Source organism: Ahaetulla prasina, chromosome 5 (genome assembly GCF_028640845.1).
Source record: "Ahaetulla prasina isolate Xishuangbanna chromosome 5, ASM2864084v1, whole genome shotgun sequence".
NCBI lineage: Eukaryota > Metazoa > Chordata > Lepidosauria > Squamata > Colubridae > Ahaetulla > Ahaetulla prasina.
Genome location: NC_080543.1, coordinates 136,706,198 through 136,731,525, shown reverse-complemented (window position 1 = coordinate 136,731,525; position 25,328 = coordinate 136,706,198). Strand labels below are relative to the sequence as shown.

Sequence of the window (25,328 nt, the reverse complement as noted above, 5' to 3'; positions counted from 1 at the left end):
AGAAGTGCTTCCAGCCCCCAGCCCTGGCTCCATGCCCAGGCAAACGGAGCAACTAGACCCCTCCCCCTCCCCCACAGCATGTGAGCCTGAGGAAGGTCAATTACCAACAGCTGGAGCCTGGAGCGACCCTCGCTTCAGGAGAATTGATAGGCGGCGTCAACAGAAGGAAAGGAGAGGCAGGCCTGGATAAGTGCTGAGTCATGGAGCCACACCCCATGGCCTATATAAAGGATCTGCTTTCTGGCATTCTCTGAGTCAGGCAAAGTCTAACTTGGATTGCTGAAGTCACTTCCTGGTCTCCTGCCTGCTTTGAGAACTTTGCTAGGACTTTGGCAGAGCTGCAGAGGCACGCCTGATTCGGATTTCCCTGACCCGGCCATCAGCGGAGGAGTGGGACACGACGATATATATATATACATACATACATACACACACAGAGAGAGAGAGAGAGAGAGAGATAACAACAACAACAACAACAACAGAGTTGGAAGGGACCTTGGAGGTCTCCTAGTCCAACCCCTGCCCAGGCAGGAGACCCTACACCCTTCAGACAAATGGTTATTCAATATCTTCTTAAAAACTTCCAGTGTTGGTGCATTCACAACTTCTGGAGGCAAGTTGTTCCACTGATTAATTGTTCTCGCTGTCAGGAAATTTCTCCTTAGTTCTAAGTTGCTTCTTTCCTTGGTTAGTTTCCACCCATTGCTTCTTGTCCTGCCTTCAGGTGCTTTGGAGAGTAGTTTGACTCCCTCTTCTTTGTGGCAGCCCCTGAGATATTGGAAGACTGCTATCGTATCACCCCTGCTCCTTCTTTTCATTAAACTAGACATACCCAGTTCCTGCAACCGTTCTTCATATGTTTTAGCCTCCAGTCCCCTAATCCTCTTTGTTGCTCTTCTCTGCACTCTTTCTAGAGTCTCGACATCTTTTTACATAGATAGAGATAGAGATATATAGGTAAAGATAAAGTTCCCCTCACACATATGTGCTAGTCATTCCCGACTCTAGGGGGCGGTCCTCATCTCCGTTTCAAAGCCGAAGAGCCAGCGCTGTCCGAAGACGTCTCCGTGATCATGTGACCAGCCAAAGAATAGAATAGAATAGAATAGAATAGAATAGAATAGAATAGAATAGAATAGAATAGAATAGAATTTTATTGGCCAAGTGTGATTGGACACACAAGGAATTTGTCTTGGTGCATATGCTCTCAGTGTACATAAAAGAAAAGATACGTTCATCAAGGTACAACATTTACAACACAATTGATGGTCAATATATCAATATAAATCATAAGGATTGCCAGCAACAAGTTATAGTCATACAGTCATAAATGGAAAGAGATTGGTGATGGGAACTATGAAACGATTAATAGTAGTGCAGATTCAGTAAATAGTCTGACAGTGTTGAGGGAATTATTTGTTTAGCAGAGTGATGGCCTTCGGGGAAAAACTGTTCTGGTGTGCAGTGCTCTATAGCGTCGTTTGAGGGTAGGAGTTGAAACAGTTTATGTCCTGGATGCGAGGGATCTGTAAATATTTTCACGGCCCTCTTCTTGATTCATGCAGTATACACATGCAAGGTGCATGGAATGCTGTTCCCTTCCCACCAAAGGTGGTCCCTATTTTTTTACTTGCATTTTTTACACGCTTTCGAACTGCTAGTTTGGCAGAAGCTGGGACAAGTAACAGGAGCTCACCCCATTACACGGCACTAGGGATTTGAACTGCTGAACTGCCCACCTTACGATCGACAAGTTCAGCATCTTAGCCACTGAGCCACCCTTCCAGATAGATAGATAGATAGATAGATAGATAGATAGATAGATAGATAGATAGATAGATAGATAGATAGATAGATAGATAGATAGATAGGCAGGCAGGCAGGCAGGCAGGCAGGCAGGCAGGCAGGCAGGCAGGCAGGCAGGCAGGCAGGCAGACAAGATAGACAGACAGACCTCTCTACTAGAGTTGGCTGAAAACTGGTTTGAAGTGAAAAATGGAATTCACAGATTTCTTGAAATGACCTGCTGAAAAATTAGCTGGCCTGGAGTAAGTTCTCTCCAGATTTACAATACAGCGTAGCTTATCCAACAACGATCAGCACAGGATACAACTCTCTTCTTTGACTGTTGTCTAGGGAAGTTGTAAGAAAGCTTCGATTAAACCCAAAACTTTCCCCAACAAAGTGATTTGGAAGTGTGAAAACAGTTATAAGCTGCTTTTTCAGTGCCTTTTTAACTTCTAACGGTCACTAAACGAACTGTTGTAAGCCAAGGATTAACTGTATGTACATTAAAATAAAGATCTTTTTATAATCAGCATGCTTGCAAAACTAATGGAGTGGTGCGATGGCCTAGAGGTGGAGCTCTTGCCTCACAATCCAGAGGCGGTGAGTTCAATCCTAGGTAGAGGCAGTTATTTCTCTCTCTGGGCACACTGAGAATATATCTGCTGAACAAAACTCCGCATTGGCAACAGGAAGGGCATCCAGCCAGTAACACTCAGCTCCATTCAGTTACCCAGAACCCCACCCCAGAAGGGATTATGGGGTTGTTAAATGATGATGATGATGATGCTTGCAAAACTAATCTCTTGCTGTATGTTTTCCAATAGGATGGCTCAATTTCCCCCAAAAAGCAGATAGCGTTTTTCTGTTACAACACAACCCCCTTTCCTCAGCTTTTCAACATGTTTATGCAATCACGTGGCATTTGATTTAATTTTTTTTCCCCTAAGAATATTTCTCTTTCTTTTTTTCCCGATGGCCTGCAAACACCCTGAGGTTGGGTTTCGGCCATCAAATGAGCTGCTTTTATCTTCCCGATTAGGTTCCTGAGCAGGAAAACCCATCAAAAATGCCCCAAAACTCATAACTCAGAAGCAATTATTAGCTGCCTGCTATTTAGCTACCAGCAACTTTGCAATCGCTTGCAAAGTTCCAAATTAATAGCAGCCAAATGGGAAATGAAAACGTTTATTACTCTTGAAAGCCAATTCTGCACCCTTCTTATGCCTTGAGACGGCTTCCTAATCTTATTATTTTTTTAAAAAAAAAAATAACGAGCGTCGATTTCCTTTTATTTATTTTTTTATTTTAAGCCAACCTATCAGATCTTAACTAGGTTGCTTTCTAACTGATTTCGGCAAACAGCTCATTAGAGTCCTACGCTCCGTATATTTTGTTCGTTGTGTCATGATAAATCAACAATAACTGTGTGTGCAACGGCCTAATCATGGTTGTTCTTTTTCTCTCTCTCTTTTTCACAGTTAAAAAAAAATGCCAAGGAGTTGGAGACTAATGGCCATGACGAATCTCAGGCAAACGTAGGTACAACTTTGGATTTGAGTTTTTGAAATAAAAGCTGGTGTTTTTTGTTTTTTTTAATGGATTAATGGTCCTAAGAAAGAGTAATCTTTTGGGGAATTGAAGGCGTTGCTACCTGGGGTGTTTATTTCAAGATAAATGAATTGATTTGTTTGTTTGTTTTTAAATTTGCCTTGCAAGAATTAACAAGAAACGGCTGGCTTGCCTTGCCACATTTATCATGGCGAAGTTGTTGTTGTTTTTTAAAAAAATATTTCTCATTGCTGAAACATTTATATAGAATAGAATAGAATAGAATAGAATAGAATAGAATAGAATAGAATAGAATTTTTTTATTGGCCAAGTGTGATTGGACACACAAGGAATTTGTCTTGGTGCATATGCTCTCAGTGTACATAAAAGAAAAGATACCTTCATCAAGGTACAACATTTACAACACAATTGATGGTCAATATATCAATATAAATCATAAGGATTGCCAGCAACAAGTTACAGTCATACAGTCATAAGTGGAAAGAGATGGATGATGGGAACGATGAGAAGATTAATAGTAGTGCAGATTCAGTAAATAGTCTGACAGTGTTGATGGAATTATTTGTTTAGCAGAGTGATGGCCTTCGGGAAAAAACTGTTCTTGTGTCTAGTTGTTCTGGTGTGCAGTGCTCTATAGCGTCGTTTTGAGGGTAGGAGTTGAAACAGTTTATGTCCAGGATGCGAGGGGTCTGTAAATATTTTCACGGCCCTCTTCTTGATTCGTGCAGTATACAGGTCCTCCATGGAAGGCAGGTTGGTAGCCATTATTTTTTCTGCAGTTCTAATTATCCTCTGAAGTCTGTGTCTTTCTTGTTGGGTTGCAGAACCGAACCAGACAGTTATAAAGGTGCAAATGACAGACTCAATAATTCCTCTGTATGCCTGGGACTGAAAAATGTGCATCACTCTCGGTTTGTGGAGACGTTCAGATTTTCAGCCCTGAATTTTCAGAAGACGGTGGGTTTTGAGGTTTTAATTTCAAAAAAAATTCAGCATTCTAGACCTCATGTGAAGAACCCAATCTTCATTTGGGTTACATTTGACTTATTTTTTTTTTAACTTATGTTCAGACTGAAGCAAATTATATACAGCATCCAGGGGCTTTTCCAGGGCAGCTAACAATACAGGTGATCCTTGAGTTAATGACAATTGAGCCCCAAATTTCCACTGTTAAATGGGTTTTGCCTCATCTTATGACCTTTCGCGCCACAGTTAAGTGTTAAGTGAGCAACTGAAGTTGTTAAATTAGTAACACGGTTGTGAAGTGAATTTCCCCCTTGACTTTGCTGGTCAGAAGGTCGCAAAAGAGGATCACATGACCCCAGGAGACGCTGACTGTCATAAATATGAGTCCGTTGCCAAGCACTTGAATTGTGATCATGTAACCCTGGCGGTGCTGCAACGGTTGTAAGTGTGAAAAACGGTCACGTCACTTTTTGCAGTGCCGTTGTAACGTTTGGAGGGTCACTAAATGAACTGTGTAAATTGAGGATTACCTGTACAGCAGTAAAAACAATATGGAGCAATAAGATACAAACAAGATTTTTTTAAAAAACTGAAGTGGAGTGGAGTGGAGTGGAGTGGAATGGAGTGGAGTAGAGTAGAGTAGAACAGAAGAACAGAATAGAATAGAATAGAAAATGAACAGAACAGAATAACAGAAAAAAGAATGGAATGGAATAACAGAACAGAACAATAGAATGAAGAATGAAAGAATAGAATGGAATGGAATGGAATGGAATGGAATAACAGAACAGAACAGAACAGAACAGAACAGAAAATAGAATGAAGAATGAAAGAATGGAATGGAATGGAATGGAATGGAATGGAATGGAATGGAATGGAATAACAGAACAGAGCAGAGCAGAGCAGAACAGAACAGAACAGAACAGAACAGAACAATAGAATGAAGAATGAAAGAATAGAATGGAATGGAATGGAATGGAATGGAATAACAGAACAGAGCAGAGCAGAGCAGAGCAGAGCAGAACAGAACAGAACAGAACAGAACAGAACAGAACAATAGAATGAAGAATGAAAGAATAGAATGGAATGGAATGGAATGGAATAACAGAACAGAACAGAACAGAACAGAAAATAGAAGGAAGAATGAAAGAATGGAATGGAATGGAATGGAATGGAATGGAATGGAATAACAGAACAGAGCAGAGCAGAGCAGAGCAGAGCAGAGCAGAACAGAACAGAACAGAACAGAACAGAAAATAGAAGGAAGAATGAAAGAATGGAATGGAATGGAATGGAATGGAATGGAATGGAATGGAATGGAATAACAGAACAGAGCAGAGCAGAGCAGAGCAGAGCAGAACAGAACAGAACAGAACAGAACAGAACAATAGAATGAAGAATGAAGAATGAAAGAATAGAATAGAATAGAATAGAATAGAATAGAATAGAATAGAATAGAAAATGGAATGGAATGGAATGGAATAACAGAACAGAACAGAACAGAACAGAACAGAACAGAACATCATTCTTTATTGGCCAAGTTTAATTAGACATGCAAGGAATTTGTCTTCAGCGCAGAAACTCTCAATGTACATGGAAAGCAACAGAATAATAATCATAGTTTATAGTTTCGGATAGTTTATGGCATTGGTGTCCTTTGCAAAATGACATCTTGACCCCTGTGATGTCATCGTGGTTTGACCCAAATCCCTGTCCGAGAGTCCAGGAAAGCCAGTTTCATGCAGGGACCCAGGGAAAAGAAAGGCCCAGGGCGATAAGAGCCAGAATTTAACGGAAATGGAGGAATTGGGTTGGAAAACGTATTTTAAATACCTGGCGATATTTCGGTAGTTGATCTTTGTCACACCGTTGCCCTGAAGTCTATTAATTTGAAAGTCGAATCCTCCAACGAGAATTCACTTCTCAAACGCAACGGAGCCGGGGAAAGTGCCCCGCAGAGAGGCCCTTGTCACACCTCGACACATCTTGTTGCGTGGCAAACATGAAGCAATTTCATTTGCAGTAGCTTTCCACTTAAATGTTTAAGGCCCCTGAGAACAAAGGAAGAGGGCGCGTCAGGCCCAGTGGTTATAATGCTCGGTAAAAGGATTACATTTGCTACCATTCTCCTTCTTGCCGTACCTACTCACAGGAAAGGTAGAATCAGAACACAGAGCCTGTCTTGTCCTTCAGGGCTTCTCATTTTGTCAGACCATGCAGGGCAAACATTTTGCACTTCAGTATTTAACATATGTAGCTGCCTCAGAAAAATCCTTCCTTCCTTCCTTCCTTCCTTCCTTCCTTCCTTCCTTCCTTCCTACGTTCCTTCCTTCCTTCGTTCCTTCTCCTCATCTTATTCTTTCTCCTTCCTTGCCTCCCTTCTCCTCCTCCTCCGCTTTCTCCTTCTTCCTTCCCTCCCTTCTTCACCTTTTCTTTCTCCTTCTCCTTTTCTTATTCTTTCTTCTTCTCCTTCCTTTCCTCCCTTCTCCTCCTCCTCCTCCTCCTCCTGTTCCTCCTTCTCCTTTTCTTTCTCGTTCCCTTTCCTTGAATCTCCTCCTCCTTCTTCTACTACTCCTTCCTTCACTCCTTTCTCCTTTTCTTTCTCCTTCTCCTTCCTTCCTTCTCCTTCTTCTCCTTCTCTTTCTCCTTCTCCCCATCCCTCCCTCCCTCTTTGTCCCTATCCCTCACCCAGAAATCCCCCTTGATGCTGCTACTCAAATAGGCAGACTCCTGGTCCAAATGTCAGGCAACTTCTCATTCATTCATCTTCACCTCTGCCACCAGCTGATGATGCCAACTGAAGAGGACAATCACTCCTACTTGGCCACCCGTTCTTCCAACTCATTTGCCAATCAGCTCTCCAAAGATGACCAGGACAGATCAGGAGTAAGAATTCTCTCCTAGATTTCTGGTCAGCCAACCCCTTTGGTGAAGGACACAACGTCCCTCAAAGAGAATGCAAAAGAAGACACCTCCAGCTTTATTGGCATGTATGGGCTCCTTCTTCCTTTCATTTGGTTTTCCAAAATTTTCATTGAACTTGAAAGAAATCAGAATTATGGACTTGGAAAGAGTTCGGGAGAACTGTAGGTGAGACCTGGTCAACTCAACGAGTGTTATTAACCCAAAATACAGGTTGTCCTTGTGTCAACTCACTAAGCATTCGTAGCCTGCTCTCGAGTTTCCATAGGCAAAGGGGATGGGAAACCGACGAAGCAACAGCCAAAAAACGAAAGCACATTCCAGACATCTCTCTCTCAAGGCTGTCTCCCAGGGTTACTCCCAGCGGCCTGAGGGAGTGATTTCTACAACCTGGGAAATTGCTCCGGTGGCAAATGTGATTGATGACACATCCTGGTGGGAGGGGGAAAATAGGGTCATGATTGGGGCATAAATTACATGGGGTCAGAGGTGGCTTCACTTGGATACATGCCGACAGGAAGCTCCTAATAAATATCTGGATTTCTTTTGAAGCTTGGTTCGAGGCTCATGTTTTAATTAGGGCATCCTTCAGAACCCTGACACCTACACTTAATAGCAGTCAATTTAGTGACTGTTCGAACTCACAACGGCACTGAAAAAAGTGAGCGATGACCATTTTCCACACTTACGACTGTCGCAGCCTACGGTCACATGAATAAAATCCAGCCACTTGGCCACTGACTCGTATTTAAGTTCATTGCAGTGTTCCGTGTGGGTGTGGGTGTGTCACATGATCCCCTTTTGCAGCCTTCTGACAAGCAAGCGTCAACATTCGCTTAACAACCGTGCCTCTAAATTAAGAACCGTAACGGTTCACTTTAACAACTGCGGTGAGAGAAAAGTCATAAAATGGGGCAAATCCCGCTCAGCAAGTGTCTCACTTAACCGACAGAAACTTGGGGCTGAATTGCGGCCGTAAATCGAGGAATCCCCGTCATTGGGAAGGGATTTTTCTTTGCATGAAGAGGAAGAACAGAGTCGAAGCCCAGTCGAAGGCACAGCACGGCAAATACTTCTTCAAAACACCGGATAGTTTAGACGTCCCGGCAACACGTTGGAGAAATGTGAATTACGGAATTACATACGTTAATAAAGGGAAGTTGACAATCCTTCATCCCTGGAGGCGCGTCTGTCGCCGAGTGTTTTGCAGATCAAAATGTCTGGAGAGGGAAGGACGGCTTAGTTTTCCGCATGGTTATTAGTGGGCTGTAATGCGTTTAATGGGATTAGTACCTATTTGATACAGCTGACAAGCTGGATTTAGCACAAATACCCACCTAGTAGCCAGCGCGAGATCCGATATTCCTTCCATAACTTAGACAAGCTTTGAGAGGTTGTTTTAAATTGGAATAAGAAAGCAGATTTTGACAACTTCTCTCCCTCTCTCTCTTTCTCTCTCTCCCTCTCTTTCTTTCTGTTTTCTTTTTCTCTCTTTTTCTCTCTTTCTCACTTTTCTCTCTCCCTCTCCCCCTCTTTCTGTCTCCCCGTCTCTCTGTTTCTCTCTCTCCCTCTTTCTCTCTTTCTCGCTTTCTCTTTCTCTCTTCTCTCTTTCTCTCTCTTTTTTTACTTTCTTTTCTCTCTCGCCCTGCCTCTCTTTCTCTCTTTCTCCCTTTTTTTCAATTTTTCTTTCTTTTTCTTTCTCTCTCTTTCTTTCTGTCTCCCTCTTTCTCTCCCACTCTTTCTTTTTCTTTCTCTTTCTTTGTTTCACTTTCTTTTCTCTCTTGCCCTCCCTCTCTTTTTTTCTCTCTCTCTTTTTCACTTTTTTTCTTTCTCTCTCCCTTTCTCTCTCTTCTTTCGTTTTCTCTCTTTGTTTCACTTTCTTTCTCTCTCTCTTTTTCTCTCTTTCTCTCTCTCTCCTTCACTTTTTCTTTCTCTCTCTCCCCCCTCTTTCTGTCTCTCTCTGCATGTGTATGTGTTTCTCTCTGTCCCTCTCTTTCTCTCTTTTCTCCCTCTTTCTCTCTCTTCTTTCTTTTTCTCTTTCTCTCTTTCTTTCTTTTTTTCTCTCTTCCTCTCTCTCTCCACTATGGAAGGTCTAGATCAGTAACCACCAACTGGTCCTAGGAGTAGTATGTAGCTAGAACTTCCTCCCCCCAAAAAAGTAATTCTTCTATAGGCCATCCTCAGGTTACAACAGTTCATTTAGTGTCCGTTTGAAGTTACAATGACACTGAAAACCGTGACCTATGACCATTTTTTCACCCTTATGACCGTTGCCGCATCCCCGTGGTCACGTGAACTAAATTTGGACACTTGGCAACTGACTCGTAGTTATGACCGCTGCAGTGTTACGTGATTTCCTTTTGCGACCATCCGACGAGTGAAGTCCACAGGGAATGCCAGATTCATTTAATGACCGTGTTTCTAATTTAACAACCACAGTTAATTTGCTTCATGACTGTGGCAAGAGAGGTCGTAAAACGGGGCAACATTGGGTCAGGAAATGTCTCGCTTTGCAACAGAAGGTTTAGGCTCAATTGCGGTCGTAAGATGAGGACTACTCATAGTTTATTTTTTGGGAGGGGTCCTATATAAACTGGCACCCTAAGGAACCCCAAGTTCACTTCTGGAAATGGCCCACCCACTCAAATACATCACCCTCTCATCTGAGATCTTCCTTTTCCTGTTGTTTTGCATTTGGTGTTCTTTGACAGACTTCTCAGTCACTTCTCTGTCTTTAACCCTCATTCTTAATTGCTCTGGGAAGCTCCAATAACTTTTTCCCCCCCATTTTCTTTGGAGAGCATTTCGCCGAGAATAAATATTTCATCCTCCAGTTGTTTTGTTTTTCTGATGACTTTGACATCTGTAGTCGTTTATTAACAGGTTTCCATGGTGCTGGCCTGGAAAATGAGATACAAGGACGAAACTCCGAAAGGAAAAACAATCTTATAATAATAATAATGATAATAATACGGGGAAGGAAATTGAAAAAATATTTTAATCTGTCTCCAGCACCGTTCAGCTAGGCTGGGTCGGAGATAAGCTGTAATGAAAAGCTATCGTGATATTAAATAGTCTAGAAAGTAAACAAGTACATTATGGAAGTGTGTCTGAGCAAAGATCTAGATCAGGGCTCTCCAACCTTGGCAACTTTAAGACTTGTGGACTTCAACTCCCAATCATCTCTTGGCCCTACTCCCAAGTTGTCTCTTTGCTTGAGCTGCTCTTGCCTTCTGGCAGCTCTTCTCATGCGTGCATTAGGAACAGGCTCCTCCTGTTCCTCTGCTTCACTACTGTCAGCCTCTGGAGGCTCCGGAGTCCACACATCACTCCCCGATGGCCCTGGCCCCATCTCTGCCTTCGACGCAGAGCCCTCATCCGGGCCTTCCTTGGCCTCCAGGACTGGCCCGTGTTCTTCCTCAGCCTCATCGCTGTCCGACTCCACTTCCAGCTCCACAAGCTGCTGGCGGACCACAACATGTGGCCTCAGGGTTCATATTCTGGACAGAGAGGACCTCTGGTTTGAAAGAGGGGTCAAAAAGGCCATCTAGGTCAAAATTGAACAGGGGGGGGGGATGATGACAGAGGGGGGGGGAGGGACATGACACCGCTAATCTCCTGTCCACAACACAATCCTTTCAACAGTTCCAAGAAGGCTCCACACCCATTTGCAACATTTCAGACCCCGAGGGCGCAGATAAACCTCCAAGTGAGCTCTTCTACGGAGATTCTCGGATCTTCCAGGTCACAGTTGTCCCAAAGGTGCTTTTTCAAGAGGCAACTGGACTTTCTGGTTTTCTCCTTGAAGATGTTTCGCTTCTCAACCCAGAAGCTTCTTCAGCTCTGACTGGATGGTGGGGAATGGAAGGATTTATATTCTTCTATAAGCGATGGAATTCCTTAAGGAATATAAATCCTTCCATCCTCTACCATTTGTTCAGAACTGAAGGAAGTTTCTTGAATGAGAAGCGAAACGCCTTCCAAGAAAAAACAAGGAAGTCCAGTTGCCTCTTGAAAATGCACCTTTGGGACTCCAAGTGACCTCAACAATCCTCAGAAAGAGTACTAATGACCAGATGACTGCAAGGAGCATAAACCCTTCCATTCTCCACCATTTGTTCAGAACTGAAGGAAGCTTCTTGGATAAGAAGCAAAATGTCATCAAAAGAAAGAACAAGAAAGTCCAGTTGCCTCTTGAAAATGCACCTTTAGGAGAACCACGACCTGGAAGACTGAGAATCTCAGTCTTGAGATATCCCTCGAGTTGATGTGTACAACAAACACATACAGAAGTGAGAAGACAGCAAATGCCACCTGTGCAAAGAAGCTGAAGTAACAGTGGGACACCTGGCTAGGTGCTGCAGGATTTGCCCATCACTATACACATTGTTGTAAGTTGTGGGCTACCTATGTAGGATTCTATTATTTTCTTGACCGAAGAGCATTGGCTTTGGCCAAGGTTAATGGCTGACCAGCAAGACATCTGAACTGAATTAATCCCTTAACGGAGAGTGTTTTGTTGACCCCATCACTCATGGTAACCTTGGAGTATTTTTATTATTTATTTATTTATTTTTGTCACAACAGTATATATAAGTATAAGCATGAAAATAACTATATAATATATAAGCATACAGTATATATGAGCATAAGTATGTAATAACTATATTAATTGGATATAATGAAAGGAAACAGTAGGACAGAAACGGTAGGCACGTTTGTGCTCTTATGCATGCCCCTTATAGACCTCTTAGGAATGGGATGAGGTCAATAGTAGAGAGTTTTTGGTTAAAGCTTTGGGGATTTTGAGAAGAGACCACAGAGTCAGGTAGTGTGTTCCAGGCACTAATAACTCTGTTTCTGAAGTCATATTGAAGCGGTTTACATTAAGTTTAAATCTATTGTTTGCTCTTGTATTGTTATGATTGAAGCTGAAGTAGTCTTTGACAGGAAGGACATTGCAATAGATGATTCTATGAGTTAAACACAGGTCCTGTTGAAGGCGGCGGAGTTCTAAGTTTTCTAAATTCAAGATTTCAAGTCTGGTGGCATAAGGTATTTTGTTGTATTCAGAGGAGTGGAGAACTCTTCTTGTAAAATATTTCTGGACCCGTTCAATTGTATTGATGTCTGAAATGTGGTATGGGTTCCAGACAGTCGAGCTGTATTCAAGGATTGGTCTAGCAAATGTTTTATAAGCTCTGGTTAGTAGTGTAGTGTTTTTGGAGAAGAAGCTACGCAAGATTAGGTTTACAACTCTTAAGGCCTTTTTTGCAATGTAGTTGCAGTGGGCTTTGGCACTTAGATCATTGGACATGAAAACTCCAAGGTCTTTAACAGGGTGGGGGTCATCTGTAAGGTAATGTCCATCGAGTTTGTATTTAGTGTTCAGATTCTTTTTTCCAATGTGTAAGACAGAGCATTTGCTGGTTGAGATTTGGAGTTGCCAAGTTTTTGACCATTCTGACACAAAATCAAGGTCTTTTTGAAGGGTAGCTTTATTGTTGGTAGTGTTAAATAGTTTGACATCGTCAGCGAAGAGAACACAATTACTTTTAATATGGTCACAGTGATCATTATTACTATTACTATTATTACTACATCATCATCATCATCATCATCATCATCATCATCATCATCATCATTATTATTATTATTATTATTATTATTATTATTATTATTATTATTATTATTATTATTATTATTATTATTATTACAGAGTACTATTACTCCTCTTTGTAAACCAATCTATCTTTTTTATAAAAAGAAAACTCCTTTTTTTTCAATAAGGAACCTCAGAAAACAGCAAAAGTACTGTTCAGTTATGATTGCTGTATGGAAATTTTAGGTATAATTAAAATCTAATAGGTGGCTTTCATGTTAGAAGCCAATTAGCTACACCGTTCCCCATTTAATATCCAAATTGTAACACATGTTTTGTTGTTTGATGTTTTGTACAGAATTTTGACCTGTGACCCTGTGAGCGAAATTTGAATTAAATACAAGCTGCCCAGATTGGCTGGATTCAGGCAGCAGACTAAAACACAAAAGGCTGGCCGAGTTGAATATTTACCAGTCATAACATTTGCAAATGTATTTGCTAGGGTTTTTTTTTAACCTGGCCTGGTCCAACGTATTATATTTGAGATTCCAGATGCAAATCAAGCTTTCCCTCCCTCCCTCCCTCCCTCCCTCTCCCTCACTCTCTTTCTTTCTCTCTCCCTCCCTCTCTCTTTCTGTCTCTTGCTTTCTCTCTCTCTCCCTTCCTCTCTCCCTCCCTCCCTCCCTCTCTTTTTCTCTTTCTCTGTCTCTCTCTTTCTCTCTCTCCCTCCCTCTCTTTCTTTCCCTCCTTCCCTCTCTCTCTCTTTCTGTCTCTCACTTTCTCTCTCCCTCCCTCCCTCCCTCTCTCTCTTTCTCTGTCTCTCTCTTTCTCCCTGTCTCTCCCTCCCTCTCTCTCTCCCTCCATCTCTCTTTCTTTCTCTCTCCCTCCCTTTCTTTCTCTCTCTCTCCTTCCCTCTCTCTTTCTCTCCCTTTCTCTCTCTCCCTCCCTCCCTTTCTTTCTCTCCCTCCCTCCCTCTCTCTCTCTCCCTCCCTCCCTCCCTCCCTCTCTCTTTCTCTCTCTCCCTCCCTCTTTCTTTCACTTTCTCTCCCTCCCTCTCTTTCTCTCCCTTTCTCTCTCTCCCTCCCTCCCTCCCTCTCTCTCCCTCCCTCCCTCCCTCCCTCCATCTCTCTTTCTCTCTCCTCCTCTCTTTCTCACTCTCTCTCCTCCTCTCTCTTTCTCTCCCTCCCTTCCTCCCTCTCTTTCTGTCTCTTGCTTTCTCTCTCTCCTCCTCCTCTCTTTTCCTCTCTCTTTCTTTCTCTCTCTTTCTCTCTTTCTCTCTCTCCCTGTCTTTCCCTTCCTCTCTCCCTCCCTCCCTCCCTTCCTCTCTCTCTTTCTCTTTCTCTCCCTCTCTCTTTCTCTCTCTCCCTCCTTCCCTCTCTCTCTTTCTCTCTCTCTCTCTCCCTCTTTCTCCCTCTCTCTCCCTCCCTCCCTCCCTCCCTCCCTCTCTCTCTCTCATTCAGCAACCCCAGGAGTAAATATTTACCCCAGTGTCAGACTTTTATAGGCCATAATAATTAGAGACTCATTGATTCAAGGCTAGGTAAGACAAAGTCCTCTTTTACATCCAGCAGAACAAAATGGAATTGTGAGAGGCGAGTTGTAAGTTTGTACAGTGGAGAATAGTTCTCAACTTACAACAGTTCATTTAGTGACCCTTCAAAGTTACAAGGCCCTGAAAAAAGTGACTTACCACAGTTTTTCATGCTTACGATCATCGCAGCATCTCCACAGTCATACGATCTTCATTCGGATGCTTGACAACTGGTTCCTATTTAATGATGGTTGCAGTATCCTGGGGTCACACGATCCCCTTTCGCAACTGTTATGTTTGGGGTATTGACGAGGCAGGAGACCAGGTTAGTGACAACAGCTCTTTAATATAGTGTGACCCAGCAAAACTCTGGAGAAAAACCTCTCCTTATATACACTTCAGCCTGAGGCTGCATCCAATCAGAGACGAGATATTTCCCGCCTAAAACTCCCGCCAAAACTTACAGTAATACATTACACTCCTTCCCTCCCAGAAGGCACTTTGCCCATATTTGCATACTACTTCTCTACGTAGTCCTGCAGGTACGTGGGGCGTCTCCTGACTCTCCCGGACCTGCGCAGTTCACTTTCTGGAGTTGAGTCGAGCGTGCCGGAGGGACTTTTCGTTCCTCTGAGCTCCTCCTCCCGGCCATCCGGCCCTGGATTATTCGCCGGCTCGGGCCTGCTGTCCTCTAGAGGGACCGGAGGGTGTCGCTGGACCTCGCCTGACTCAGATAAGTCTCTGTTTGGTTCTTTGCTTACGATTTCTGTTTGTTCTCGGCTCCAGTCAGCTGTGGGGTTAATTAAATCATAGTCAGGGCTGGTCTCGCCTAATTCCGTCTTATCGCTCACTCTATTTCTTAATTGATCTATGTGGCGTCGCCAGATTCGGCCATCGTCTAGCTCCACTAGATAGGATTTAGGGCCCGTTTGGTCTATGATTCTCCCCCTCCTCCAGCTAGGGCCGGCGCTGTAATTCCGAGCCCATACTGTGTCTCCTATGGCTATTTCTCTGAGTTTCTCCGGTTTAGTTCTGAACCCGTCTTGTATGTAGCTTGGGTGCAGCCGGTCTAGTGGGCATCTTAGCTTTCGCCCCATTAGCAGCTCGGCTGGGCTGCGGCCAGTGGCTACACAGGGGGTCCTATGTTGGACAGTTAGGAATGCGTCGATTTGTGACTGCCAATCCCCGGGGCTACTTCGTGACAGCGCCTCTTTCGCACTCCGAACAAATCGTTCAGCAAGGCCGTTCGACGCAGGGTGGAACGGGCGCTGAGAGGGCATGTCGGATGCCCTCTTCAGCCAGGTACCCTTCAAATAATGCTGCGGTGAACTGTGGGCGTTATCAGACACGATGGTGTCCGTAGCCCATGTGTGGCGAAAAGGTGTTTTAGGGCTGCAGTGACAGCTCCAGCGGTTGTGGATTTCATTAGATGATCTCCAGCCATTTGGAGAATGCATCCACCACAATTAGAAATGTTTGGCCGTGGAATGGGCCAGCAAAGTCAATATGTGCGGGACCAAGGGCCTTGGGGTTTCTCCCACTCCAACACTGGGGCCGTGGGAGGTAGTGGTCTGGATTCCTGACAGACTTGGCATCGGCCTACCTTGTCACTGATTTCCTGTCCATTAGGGGCCACCAGACATAGCTCCTCGCTAACCCCTTCATCCTCACAATTCCTGGGTGACCCTCATGCAGGAGTTCCAGGACTTTTTTCCTTAGTTTTTCGGGGACCACTACCCTATCCCCCCAGAGCAGGCACCCCCCTTGTACAGACAATTCCCCTTTTTTCTTTACAAACTCTTTAAAACGCTCGGCCGGTAGCGGCCATCCCTGAACCCATCCAATCACAGTTCTTAATACAACGTCCCGGTATGAGGCCCGAGCCACTTCCTGAGATGTGGCTGGGCCAGAGTCCAAAGAGTCAATTAGTAGAACGGGTGCGCCCGGGGTGGGGTCCTCGATTTTCCCTGGCAATGGGCATCTGCTCAGTGCGTCTGCATGCCCCAACTCCTTTCCAGGCCGATGTTGTAGTTTGTAGGAGTAGGCGGCCAGAAAAATAGTCCATCTGGTCAGTCTAGGTGAGAGTGCTACTGGCGTTGGGCGGTCGCCAGCCAGTAACCCCAATAGCGGTCTGTGATCCGTCACAATTTCAAAGTCTCGCCCAAAACGATTCGTGAAATTTCTTCACGCCTGACACTATTAAGTAGAGCCTCCTATCTAGTTGGCTGTAATTTCTTTCAGCCGGGACATCGTTCGTGAATAGAACGCTATAGGGGCTTCAGTGCCGCTTTGGGAGTCTGTGGCTAAGTACAGCTCCTACTCCATAGGGGATGCATCGAGACCAGTACTAACGGCAGCCTGCAACTGTACTGGACTAACAGGCTTTCGCTTGATAGCAAGTTTTGACTGCCTCAAATGCTCTGTTTTCTGTCTTTCCCCAAGACCAAACAGCGTTTTTTCCTAACAACTTGTGCAACGGTTCCGCAACGGTTGCTTTGTTTCTTAAAAATACAGCATAAAAGTTTACCAGACCCAGGAAAGCCTGGAGCTCTGTCTTGTTTTTGGGTGCTGGGGCTCTCGTTATCGCTTTGACCTTACTCTCGTGGGTGAATTCCATTCTTATCTATCCTATATCCCAAAAATTCCACTGACTCGACCCCCACCTGGCATTTTTTTGCTTTAACTGTCAGGCCGGCTGACCGGAAAATGGCCAAAACTTTCCTCAGCCGCTCCCCCAGTTCTTCCAAATTCTTTCCCGATACCAACACGTCATCGAAATAGGGCACGACTCCTGGTAGCCCTTGTAGGAGTCGTTCCATCAGATTTTGGAATAGCCCAGGGGCTACGCTTACCCCAAACTGTAACCGAGTGCATTTAAAGGCACCTCGGTGCGTTACAATGGTCTGGGCTTCAGCTGTGCTAGCATCTACGGGTAGCTGCTGGTACGCTTGTGCCAAGTCTAATTTGGCGAAAACTTGTCCGTGCCCTAGTGAGTGCAATAAGTGTTGCACTACTGGAACTGGGTAGGCGCTCTTTTGCAATGCTTTGTTCAAGGTAGCCTTGTAATCAGCGCAAATTCTTATGGACCCGTCTGGTTTTACAGGGGTGACGATTGGCGTCTCCCATTTGGCATGGTCAACTGGCACTAGTATCCCCTGGCTGACTAATTTATCTAACTCTTTGTCGATTTTAGGTTTGAGTGCAAAAGGAACCCTCCTTGCCTTTAACCTAATGGGAGCTATTTGGGGGTCTAAATTGAAGGAGATAGGGGTCCCCTTGTACTTGCCTAAACGGTCCTCGAATATGTCTGCGAATTCCTCCATTAGGGTGTTTTGCAGGTTGCATCCGGTCCGGTGGACGCCAGTCACCCCATTCCCAACGCCTGAACCAGTCTAGCCCCAGCAAGCTTGGCAAGGTTCCTCGACTAACGTGATGGGCAGGGTCTTTTCGTATGTCCCGTACTTGACCTCGACGGTCGTTGTCCCTCGAACAGGGATGCGGTTGCCCTGGTAATCCTGCACCCGGAGCCGTTGTTTCTGTAGCTTGCGCTTATGCGATGTGCGGCAAGGCTTTCACAAAAGTGTCCCAGGACATGATTGTGATAGCTGATCCTGTGTCTACTTCCAGTCGGCACGGTACGCCTTCAATTGTCGGGTTTGTGAAGATCTTTTCTTCGATGCGGTAGCTGCGTGGTCTATGGTAACAGTCATTCGGTTTGACTTCGCTCTTTCTTTCCTGGCCAATCGCGGGTCGCCTCGCCGATCTCGCGCTCTGATTGGCTGGTTTGAAATTTCGGCGGAATGTGGGGTTTGCATCTCTGACTCAGAGCCGCTCTGATTGGCGATTTGAATTTTCGGCGGAAGGTTGGGGTGCTCGGCAGACTTGAGCCAGGTGCCCCTTCCTTTCACACCGCCGGCAAATGGCGTCCCTGAACTTACATCTTTGGCGCTGATGTCGCCCCCCGCAACTTCCGCATTCCTCCGGGTCTTCCCTTGTCGATTTTCCGGTGTAGTGGACTTCTTCCTCCTCTTCGCTGGTTGACTCACGATAGGTTTCTTCGTGGTGGACTGTGCTCGGCTTTGCGCCCGCCATCGGCGTGAGTCGCTTTTGTAAGGTGTCTGCTGCATGGTTGGACATCTCATGGGCTCTGGCTTCGTCCAGGGCGTTTGCCAATGTCAGGTTGCTCTTGGCTAGCAACCGTCTCCTCAAACGGATGTCTCTGACCCCCCGTATAAGTTGTTCCAGCAGTTCTTTGTCCAGATCGCGGTACTCGCAATGCTTGGAGGCTTGTCTCAGGGCGGCCACGTAGTCGCTGATAGACTCGCCTTCTTGTTGCCTGCGCTCCCCAAACTCGTACCGTCGAACGTATTTGGACGGGGCTGGTGCGTAGTGATTCTTCAGGAGGGTCTGAAGGGTCTGCCACGATACGGAGTGTAGCGGTGTTGGCTCCGCTAGGGCTTCTGCGACGGCGATGACTGCGGACCCACAGTGGCTTATGAAGTAAGCCCGTTTACGGTTGTCGGAGACTCCCTGTAGCTCGTTTGCCTCCAGGAAACTCTCGAAACGGGTCATATATATTCCCCATGTCTCCTGGGCAGGGTCAAACGGAGTGGGTGGCGTGTAGCCGGTCATCGCTGCATTCGCCGTCACCTTGCTGGGTTTGAGTCTCGTAGTGAGTTCAGCTCTGTTCTGGTGCTCTGCCTCAATATCCCACCTTCGTCGCCAATGTTATGTTTGGGGTATTGACGAGGCAGGAGACCAGGTTAGTGACAACAGCTCTTTAATATAGTGTGACCCAGCAAAACTCTGGAGAAAAACCTCTCCTTATATACACTTCAGCCTGAGGCTGCATCCAATCAGAGACGAGATATTTCCCGCCTAAAACTCCCGCCAAAACTTACAGTAATACATTACAGCAACCTTCTGACATCTTCAAGGAGAAAACCCGAAAGTCCAGTTGCCTCTTGAAAAAGCACCTTTGGGACAACCATGACCTGGATGAGGGAGAACCTCCATAGACATTCCTCTGAAAATGTTTTGCTTTCACCCAAGTAATTTCTTCCGTTCTGAAGAAGAAGAACCGAAGAAGCTCCTTGGATGAGAAGCGAAACGTCTTCAAAGAAAAACCAGAATGTCCAGTTGCTTCTTGAAAAAAGCACCTTTGGGACAACCATGGATGACTGAGAACCTCCATAGATGGTCAACTTTATTATCTGGATAATAGAATAGAATAGAATTTTTATTGGCCAAGTGTGATTGGAGACACAAGGAATTTGTCTTGGTGCATATGCTCTCAGTGTACATAAAAGAAAAGATACGTTCCTCAAGGTACAACATTTACAACACAAATGATGGTCATAGGGTACAAATAAGCAATCAGGAAACAATCAATATCAATATAAATCATAAGGATTACCAGCAACAAAGTTACAGTCATACAGTCATAAGTGGGAGGAGATGGGTGATGGGAACGATGAGAAGATTAACAGTGCAGATTTAGTAAATAGTTTGAGAGTGTTGAGGGAATTATTTGTTTAGCAGAGTGATGGCCTTCGGGAAAAAACTGTTCTTGTGTCTAGTTGTTCTGGTGTGCAGTGCTCTATAGCGTCGTTTTGAGGGTAGGAGGTGAAACACTTTTATGTCCAGGATGTGAGGGGTCTGTAGATATTTTCACGGCCCTCTTTTTGATTCGTGCAGTATACTGGTCTTCACTGGAAGGCAGGTTGGTAGCCATTGTTTTTTCTGCAGTTCTAATGATCCTCTGAAGTCCGTGTCTTTCTTGTTGGGTTGCAGAACCAAACCAGACAGTTATAGAGGTGCAAATGACAGACTCAATAATGCCTCTGTAGAACTGGATCAGCAGCTCCTGGATAATGAATTATCCAGTATGAATTAAAGCAAATTTGCTGCATGGGGATGTCCGTGGTAACAATTTTAGGAGATCTTCAGATGAACCAGCAATTATGGAGGAGTCTTGTGTCCGTCCAATTTCAAATCCTCCTCCTTTGTCTTTTCTTTGACATTTATAAGATTCTAGTCCTCAGTGATCTATTATTTTTCATTTCCGAAACAACGATGTTGCTTGACCTAATGTTCTTTTAGAATGCCAGAGGCGTTGTGATCGTCTCCATTAAATCTAAATCCACAACAGACACTTATATTTTCTATACTTGCTCGATAAACTTTTAAGGTGCTTCTTCCAGGAAAGCTGGTTTCTCAGCGCAGCTTAAGAAAACCACAATATCACACCCCGTTGAGTTCATTGGCACCGATCAGTGACGCCCACACAACACAGCTTAAATTGAGTACCCGGTTTTACGAGTTCAGGTGGAAATTGAGTTTTATTCTAGACGGCTTATATTGAACCATAAATTAACCAAAGGCGCAGTGTTCATTCAACAAACACGAACGGGAAGAAACAAACAAGCCAAGGTTAAAATTAAGCAAGTTTTACTAAGAAGAAATTACCCAACAGTGAGAACAATGAAACAATGGAGCAGCTTGCCATCCAGAGTAGTGGGTGTGAGAAAAGAATGGACAGCCATTTATCCAGGATTTCCCAAAGATGTGTTTTGTTTTTTTAAAGGCAACTGGATTTTCCCGGTTCCTCCTTGAAGACCTTTCACTTGTCATCCAAGAAGCTTCTTCTGTTCTAGAGAACAGTTCTGAAGCTTCTGAAGAAGCTTCTTGGATGAGGAGCGAAATGTCCTCAACCAAAAACAACGTTCGATTACTTCTTGATTACGTCCCACCTTTGGGACAACCATGAGCCGGATGACTGAGAACCTCCATAGATATTCCTTTGAAAATGTTTTCTTCTCATCCAAGTAGCTCCTTCAATTTTGAAGAAGAAGAACTGAAGAAGCTTCTTGGATGAGGAGTGAAATGTCTTCAAGGAAAAACCAGAAAATCCAGTTGCCTCCTGAAAAAGCATCCATCGATGTTTGTCCAGGATGCAGTAAAGTCACCTACCTTGAGCAAGGGGTTGGTGTAGAAGACCTCCAAGGTCCCTGTAGGCTTAATGAGTCATTAAAACACACAAGTAGTCCCACAAACCTCTTTTATTGCAACAGCTGAGAATTACGTTCATTCACAATCCCAATTAGTTGCAAAAAGTCCTTCGGGATAATCTGTTGCAACTCCAGCCCCCGAACCTGGCCCCATGCCCAAAAGTGACTCCGAAAGTGAGGGGGAAGGGCCAGTAAGGCTTACCTCGGGAGCACCGATTCCTTTGGCTCAGCTCCAGGAGCCAGAACCAGACCAGTCGGAGGACGTAATGAGGCCGTCATCCCCTGATTCCTCCCTTCCCCAGGCTACGCCTTCAGACCCAGCTGATAATAATAATCAAAATTGGCTTGACACGCGCTTCAGAAGATTAGAGAGGTGGTGTCTTCAAAAGGAAGGATGGGGCAGGAGCCCCACCCCACAGGATATATAAGGAACTTTGGGACTGCTCTCACTCCATGGGAAGCAAAAGTTTAGCTGAACCGTTTCAAAGAGAGCTGAAAGTCTTGCTACGTGAGTCATTTGTTTGAACTTTGGCAGGCAGCTGCGATTTCTCTGCCGGGACTGATAAGAGCCGTGAATCCATTGGCTGAAGGCCAGCTCGTGGGTCTGAAGTGGGGAAGGAGACAGAACATAATCACTCACCTTTATCTCCCTTGACACTGTGCCAAAGACTTACTTGGCAAAGCCACACAGTGTCCAGAATCAAACAGAGATGCCGACTAGGAACAGAATTAACCACATTGCTTTCCTGCAAAGGGCCCATGTGCCTTTGCTCCTCTTTTAAGCCTTATGGGAGGGGCCAGTCATCTCCAGGCTTTTCTCCTGAATTGTCCCTTTTGTTTTAACTGTTCGTGCCTTCTGGCAGTTCTGTGCATGCGTGCACTAGGAATGGGCTCCTCCTGTTCTTCTGCCTCTCTGCTGTCCACCTCTGGAGGCTCCGGAGTCCGGGTCTTCCCCAGACTCCAGGACTGGCCCATGTTCCTCCCCAGCCTCCTCACTGTCCAACTTTGCTGCCAGCTCCACAGGCAGCTAGCGGACCACAGCAGTCCATTCCGGTCCTATGATTCTGTGGTTCAAATTTAGCATGAAGTTCAAAAGAACACCAACTAGAAGTCCTGATGAAAACTCCTCAATTTTGCAATACATGGCTACTCTAGACTGGTTTGGACTGGTCTGGACTGGACTGGACTGGACTAGGGGAGGGGAAGGGAGTGGAGTTGACAAGTCTGTAAACCCATTTGTTAAATGAATCTGGCTTCCCCATTGATTTGGCTTTTCAGAAGGTCACCAAAGGGAATCACGCGACCCCAGGACCAGTAGTGGTTTTCACTTATCTTCGCTACCGGTTCAGGACTGGGAGCGTGCATGTGCATGTGTGCTTCCACTTTGCTTGCACGTGGCACTTCTGCACATGCACAGAACCTTCTGAGCATGCCCAGAGTGTCTGCGATGATGTTGGGGGGGGGTGAAGCCTCCTGCCGCTGCCACTACCGGTTCACCCGAACCGGGGCGAACCACTAGAAGCCTACCACTGCCCAGGACACTGCAACCGTCATAAGTACATGCCAGTTGCCAAGCCTCTGAATTTTGATCACGTGACCATGGGGATGCTACAATGGTCATAAGTGTGAAAAACGGTCATAAGTCCCTTGTTTCACTGCCATTGTAACTTTGAACGATCACTAAACGAACCGTTGTACGCCAAGGACCGCCTGCACATATTCAATGCATTCCGTGTATTTTAATCTTTTAGTGATTTTTTTTAATGGTTTTTATAACTTGAAAGTCACCTTGTAGAGGAAACGGACGGCGCAGAAATTTAATAAATTCATATATTCGGTTTTTTTTTTTATTTTCCCGGACACGTTTTCTGGAAAAAGAAACTTTTATCACAGAGTTCAAACACCACGACTATTTCTTCGATTTTCCTGATAAAATCCTTGAAAAAGGACATTTTATTCCCAGCTCCTGACTGACCCATTTTTCCTGGTTCTTTTTGTAACCCACTTTCAAGCTTACATTTGCACTGCATGCTTCTTTTTTCCGAAAGCTCGCAGTTTGCCTTTAATGCGTTTTGCGGGTGTCGACGGTTGTGTGAATTTCAAGGGCCGTCTTCAAAGGCTTAGGAAAAGAGGTTTTGCGACCTGCGTTGGTGCGTGCGAAGCGCCTCTCTCGAAATCCGGAGAAAAAGCTTCGGGTGTTTTTCCCCCCACGTTAACGGGAGACCTTTGCAAATGGATTCTCCATGAGTCAAACCAGAGTCGCCGCTTGCACAGCTCTGAAACACACACCCGAAACTACAGATAGTTCTTGATTTTATTTATTTTATTTTTTTATTTTTTATTTTTTTATTTTTTATTTTTTATTTGCATTTATACCCCGCCCTTCTCCGAAGACTCAGGGCGGCTTACACTATGTTAGCAATAGTCTTCATCCTATTTGTATATTTATATACAAAGTCAACTTATTGCCCCCAACAATCTGGGTCCTCATTTTACCTACCTTATAAAGGATGGAAGGCTGAGTCAACCTTGGGCCTGGTGGGACTTGAACCTGCAGTAATTGCAAGCAGCTGTGTTCTAATAACAGACTGCATTAGCCTGTTGAGCCACAGAGGCTTGAAAAAGTTTTACAAAGAAATTTTTTTTAATCAATTATCCCCCCCCCACTTCCCCCTGCCCTTCTCCCTCCTCCCTCTCCCCTCCAATGCCCCCCAACCCCCGCCCCCCGAGACTTTCCAGAACAAAATGCAGGGTAGAATAGAATAGAATAGAATAGAATAGAATAGAATAGAATAGAATAGAATTTTTTATTGGCCAAGTGTGATTGGACACACAAGGAATTTGTCTTGGTGCATATGCTCTCAGTGTACATAAAAGAAAAGATATGTTCATCAAGGTACAGCATTTACAACACAATTGATGGTCAGTATATCAATATAAATCATAAGGATTGCCAGCAACAAGTTATAGTCATACAGTCATAAATGGAAAGAGTATAGAATGGAAAGAGTAAGGGTATAACATCTTACAATCATAAGCTAAAATACAACAAAAATCTTAACTCATATCCACCCTCTTCCAACACCGCCTTAACTCCCCTTTCCCATATAAATATATACATTAATATATGCCATTCCTAACATTATTCATAAACTATTTGATACTTTTTAGTCCGATACTTGTTTTGAATATAATCAATCCAACTTCTCCACTCCAATACATATTTTTCTTGTGAATGGTCTTTCAAAGACGCAGAATTTTTTGCCATTTCTGCTAAATTCGATACTTGATGTGTCCATTCTTCAATCGTAGGTAAGTCTTCTCTCTTCCAGTATTGTGCAACCAAAAGTCTCGCTGCTGTTATTAAATTTAAAATCAGCTTAGTCTCTATAACTGTACAGTCTGTAATTAGAATAGAATAGAATTTTTTTTTTTATTGGCCAAATGTGATTGGACACACAAGGAATTTGTCTTGGTGCGTAGGCTCTCAGTGTACATAAAAGAAAAGATACCTTCATCAAGGTACAACATTTACAACACAACAACACAGTCTGTAATTATACCCAATAAAAACAACTGTGGAGTAAAAGGTAGTTCTTGATTTATAACCAGGGGTGGGATTCAAGTAATTTAACAACTGGTTCTCTGCCCTAGTGACCGGCTGGGTGGGTGTGGCCATGGTGGGCGTGGCCAGGGGGTGTGACAGGCTGCACTCGGCCTCCCGCACCCCCCCCCCGGGAGAAAAAAAAAAGCCGTAGGGGGACGCACCGCCCCTCTTGATCCATTTTGGACCTAGGAGGCCTCCCTGAAGCCTCCTGGGAGCAAAAATGGGCCACGGGAAGACTCCTGGGAGGGGCAGGGAGAGGAGGGAAGGGGCAGAGCTAGCCAGCAATTTAACTACCAGTTTGCCTGAACTGGCTGAATCCCACCACTGCATACA

At 44.6% G+C, this 25,328-nt stretch overlaps 1 protein-coding gene across 9 annotated transcripts in view; it reads left to right on the top strand.

Moving 5' to 3' along the window:
- The window catches only part of ENOX1 (ecto-NOX disulfide-thiol exchanger 1), a 550,463-nt gene that overhangs the window by 511,844 nt on the left and 13,291 nt on the right, over window positions 1-25,328 (top strand). For all 9 annotated transcript variants that reach the window (XM_058185666.1, XM_058185657.1, XM_058185665.1 and 6 more), the window contains one exon: window positions 3,267-3,323. In XM_058185666.1, coding sequence (XP_058041649.1) covers window positions 3,267-3,323 — 57 coding nt within the window. The remainder of the gene's footprint in view (window positions 1-3,266; window positions 3,324-25,328) is intronic.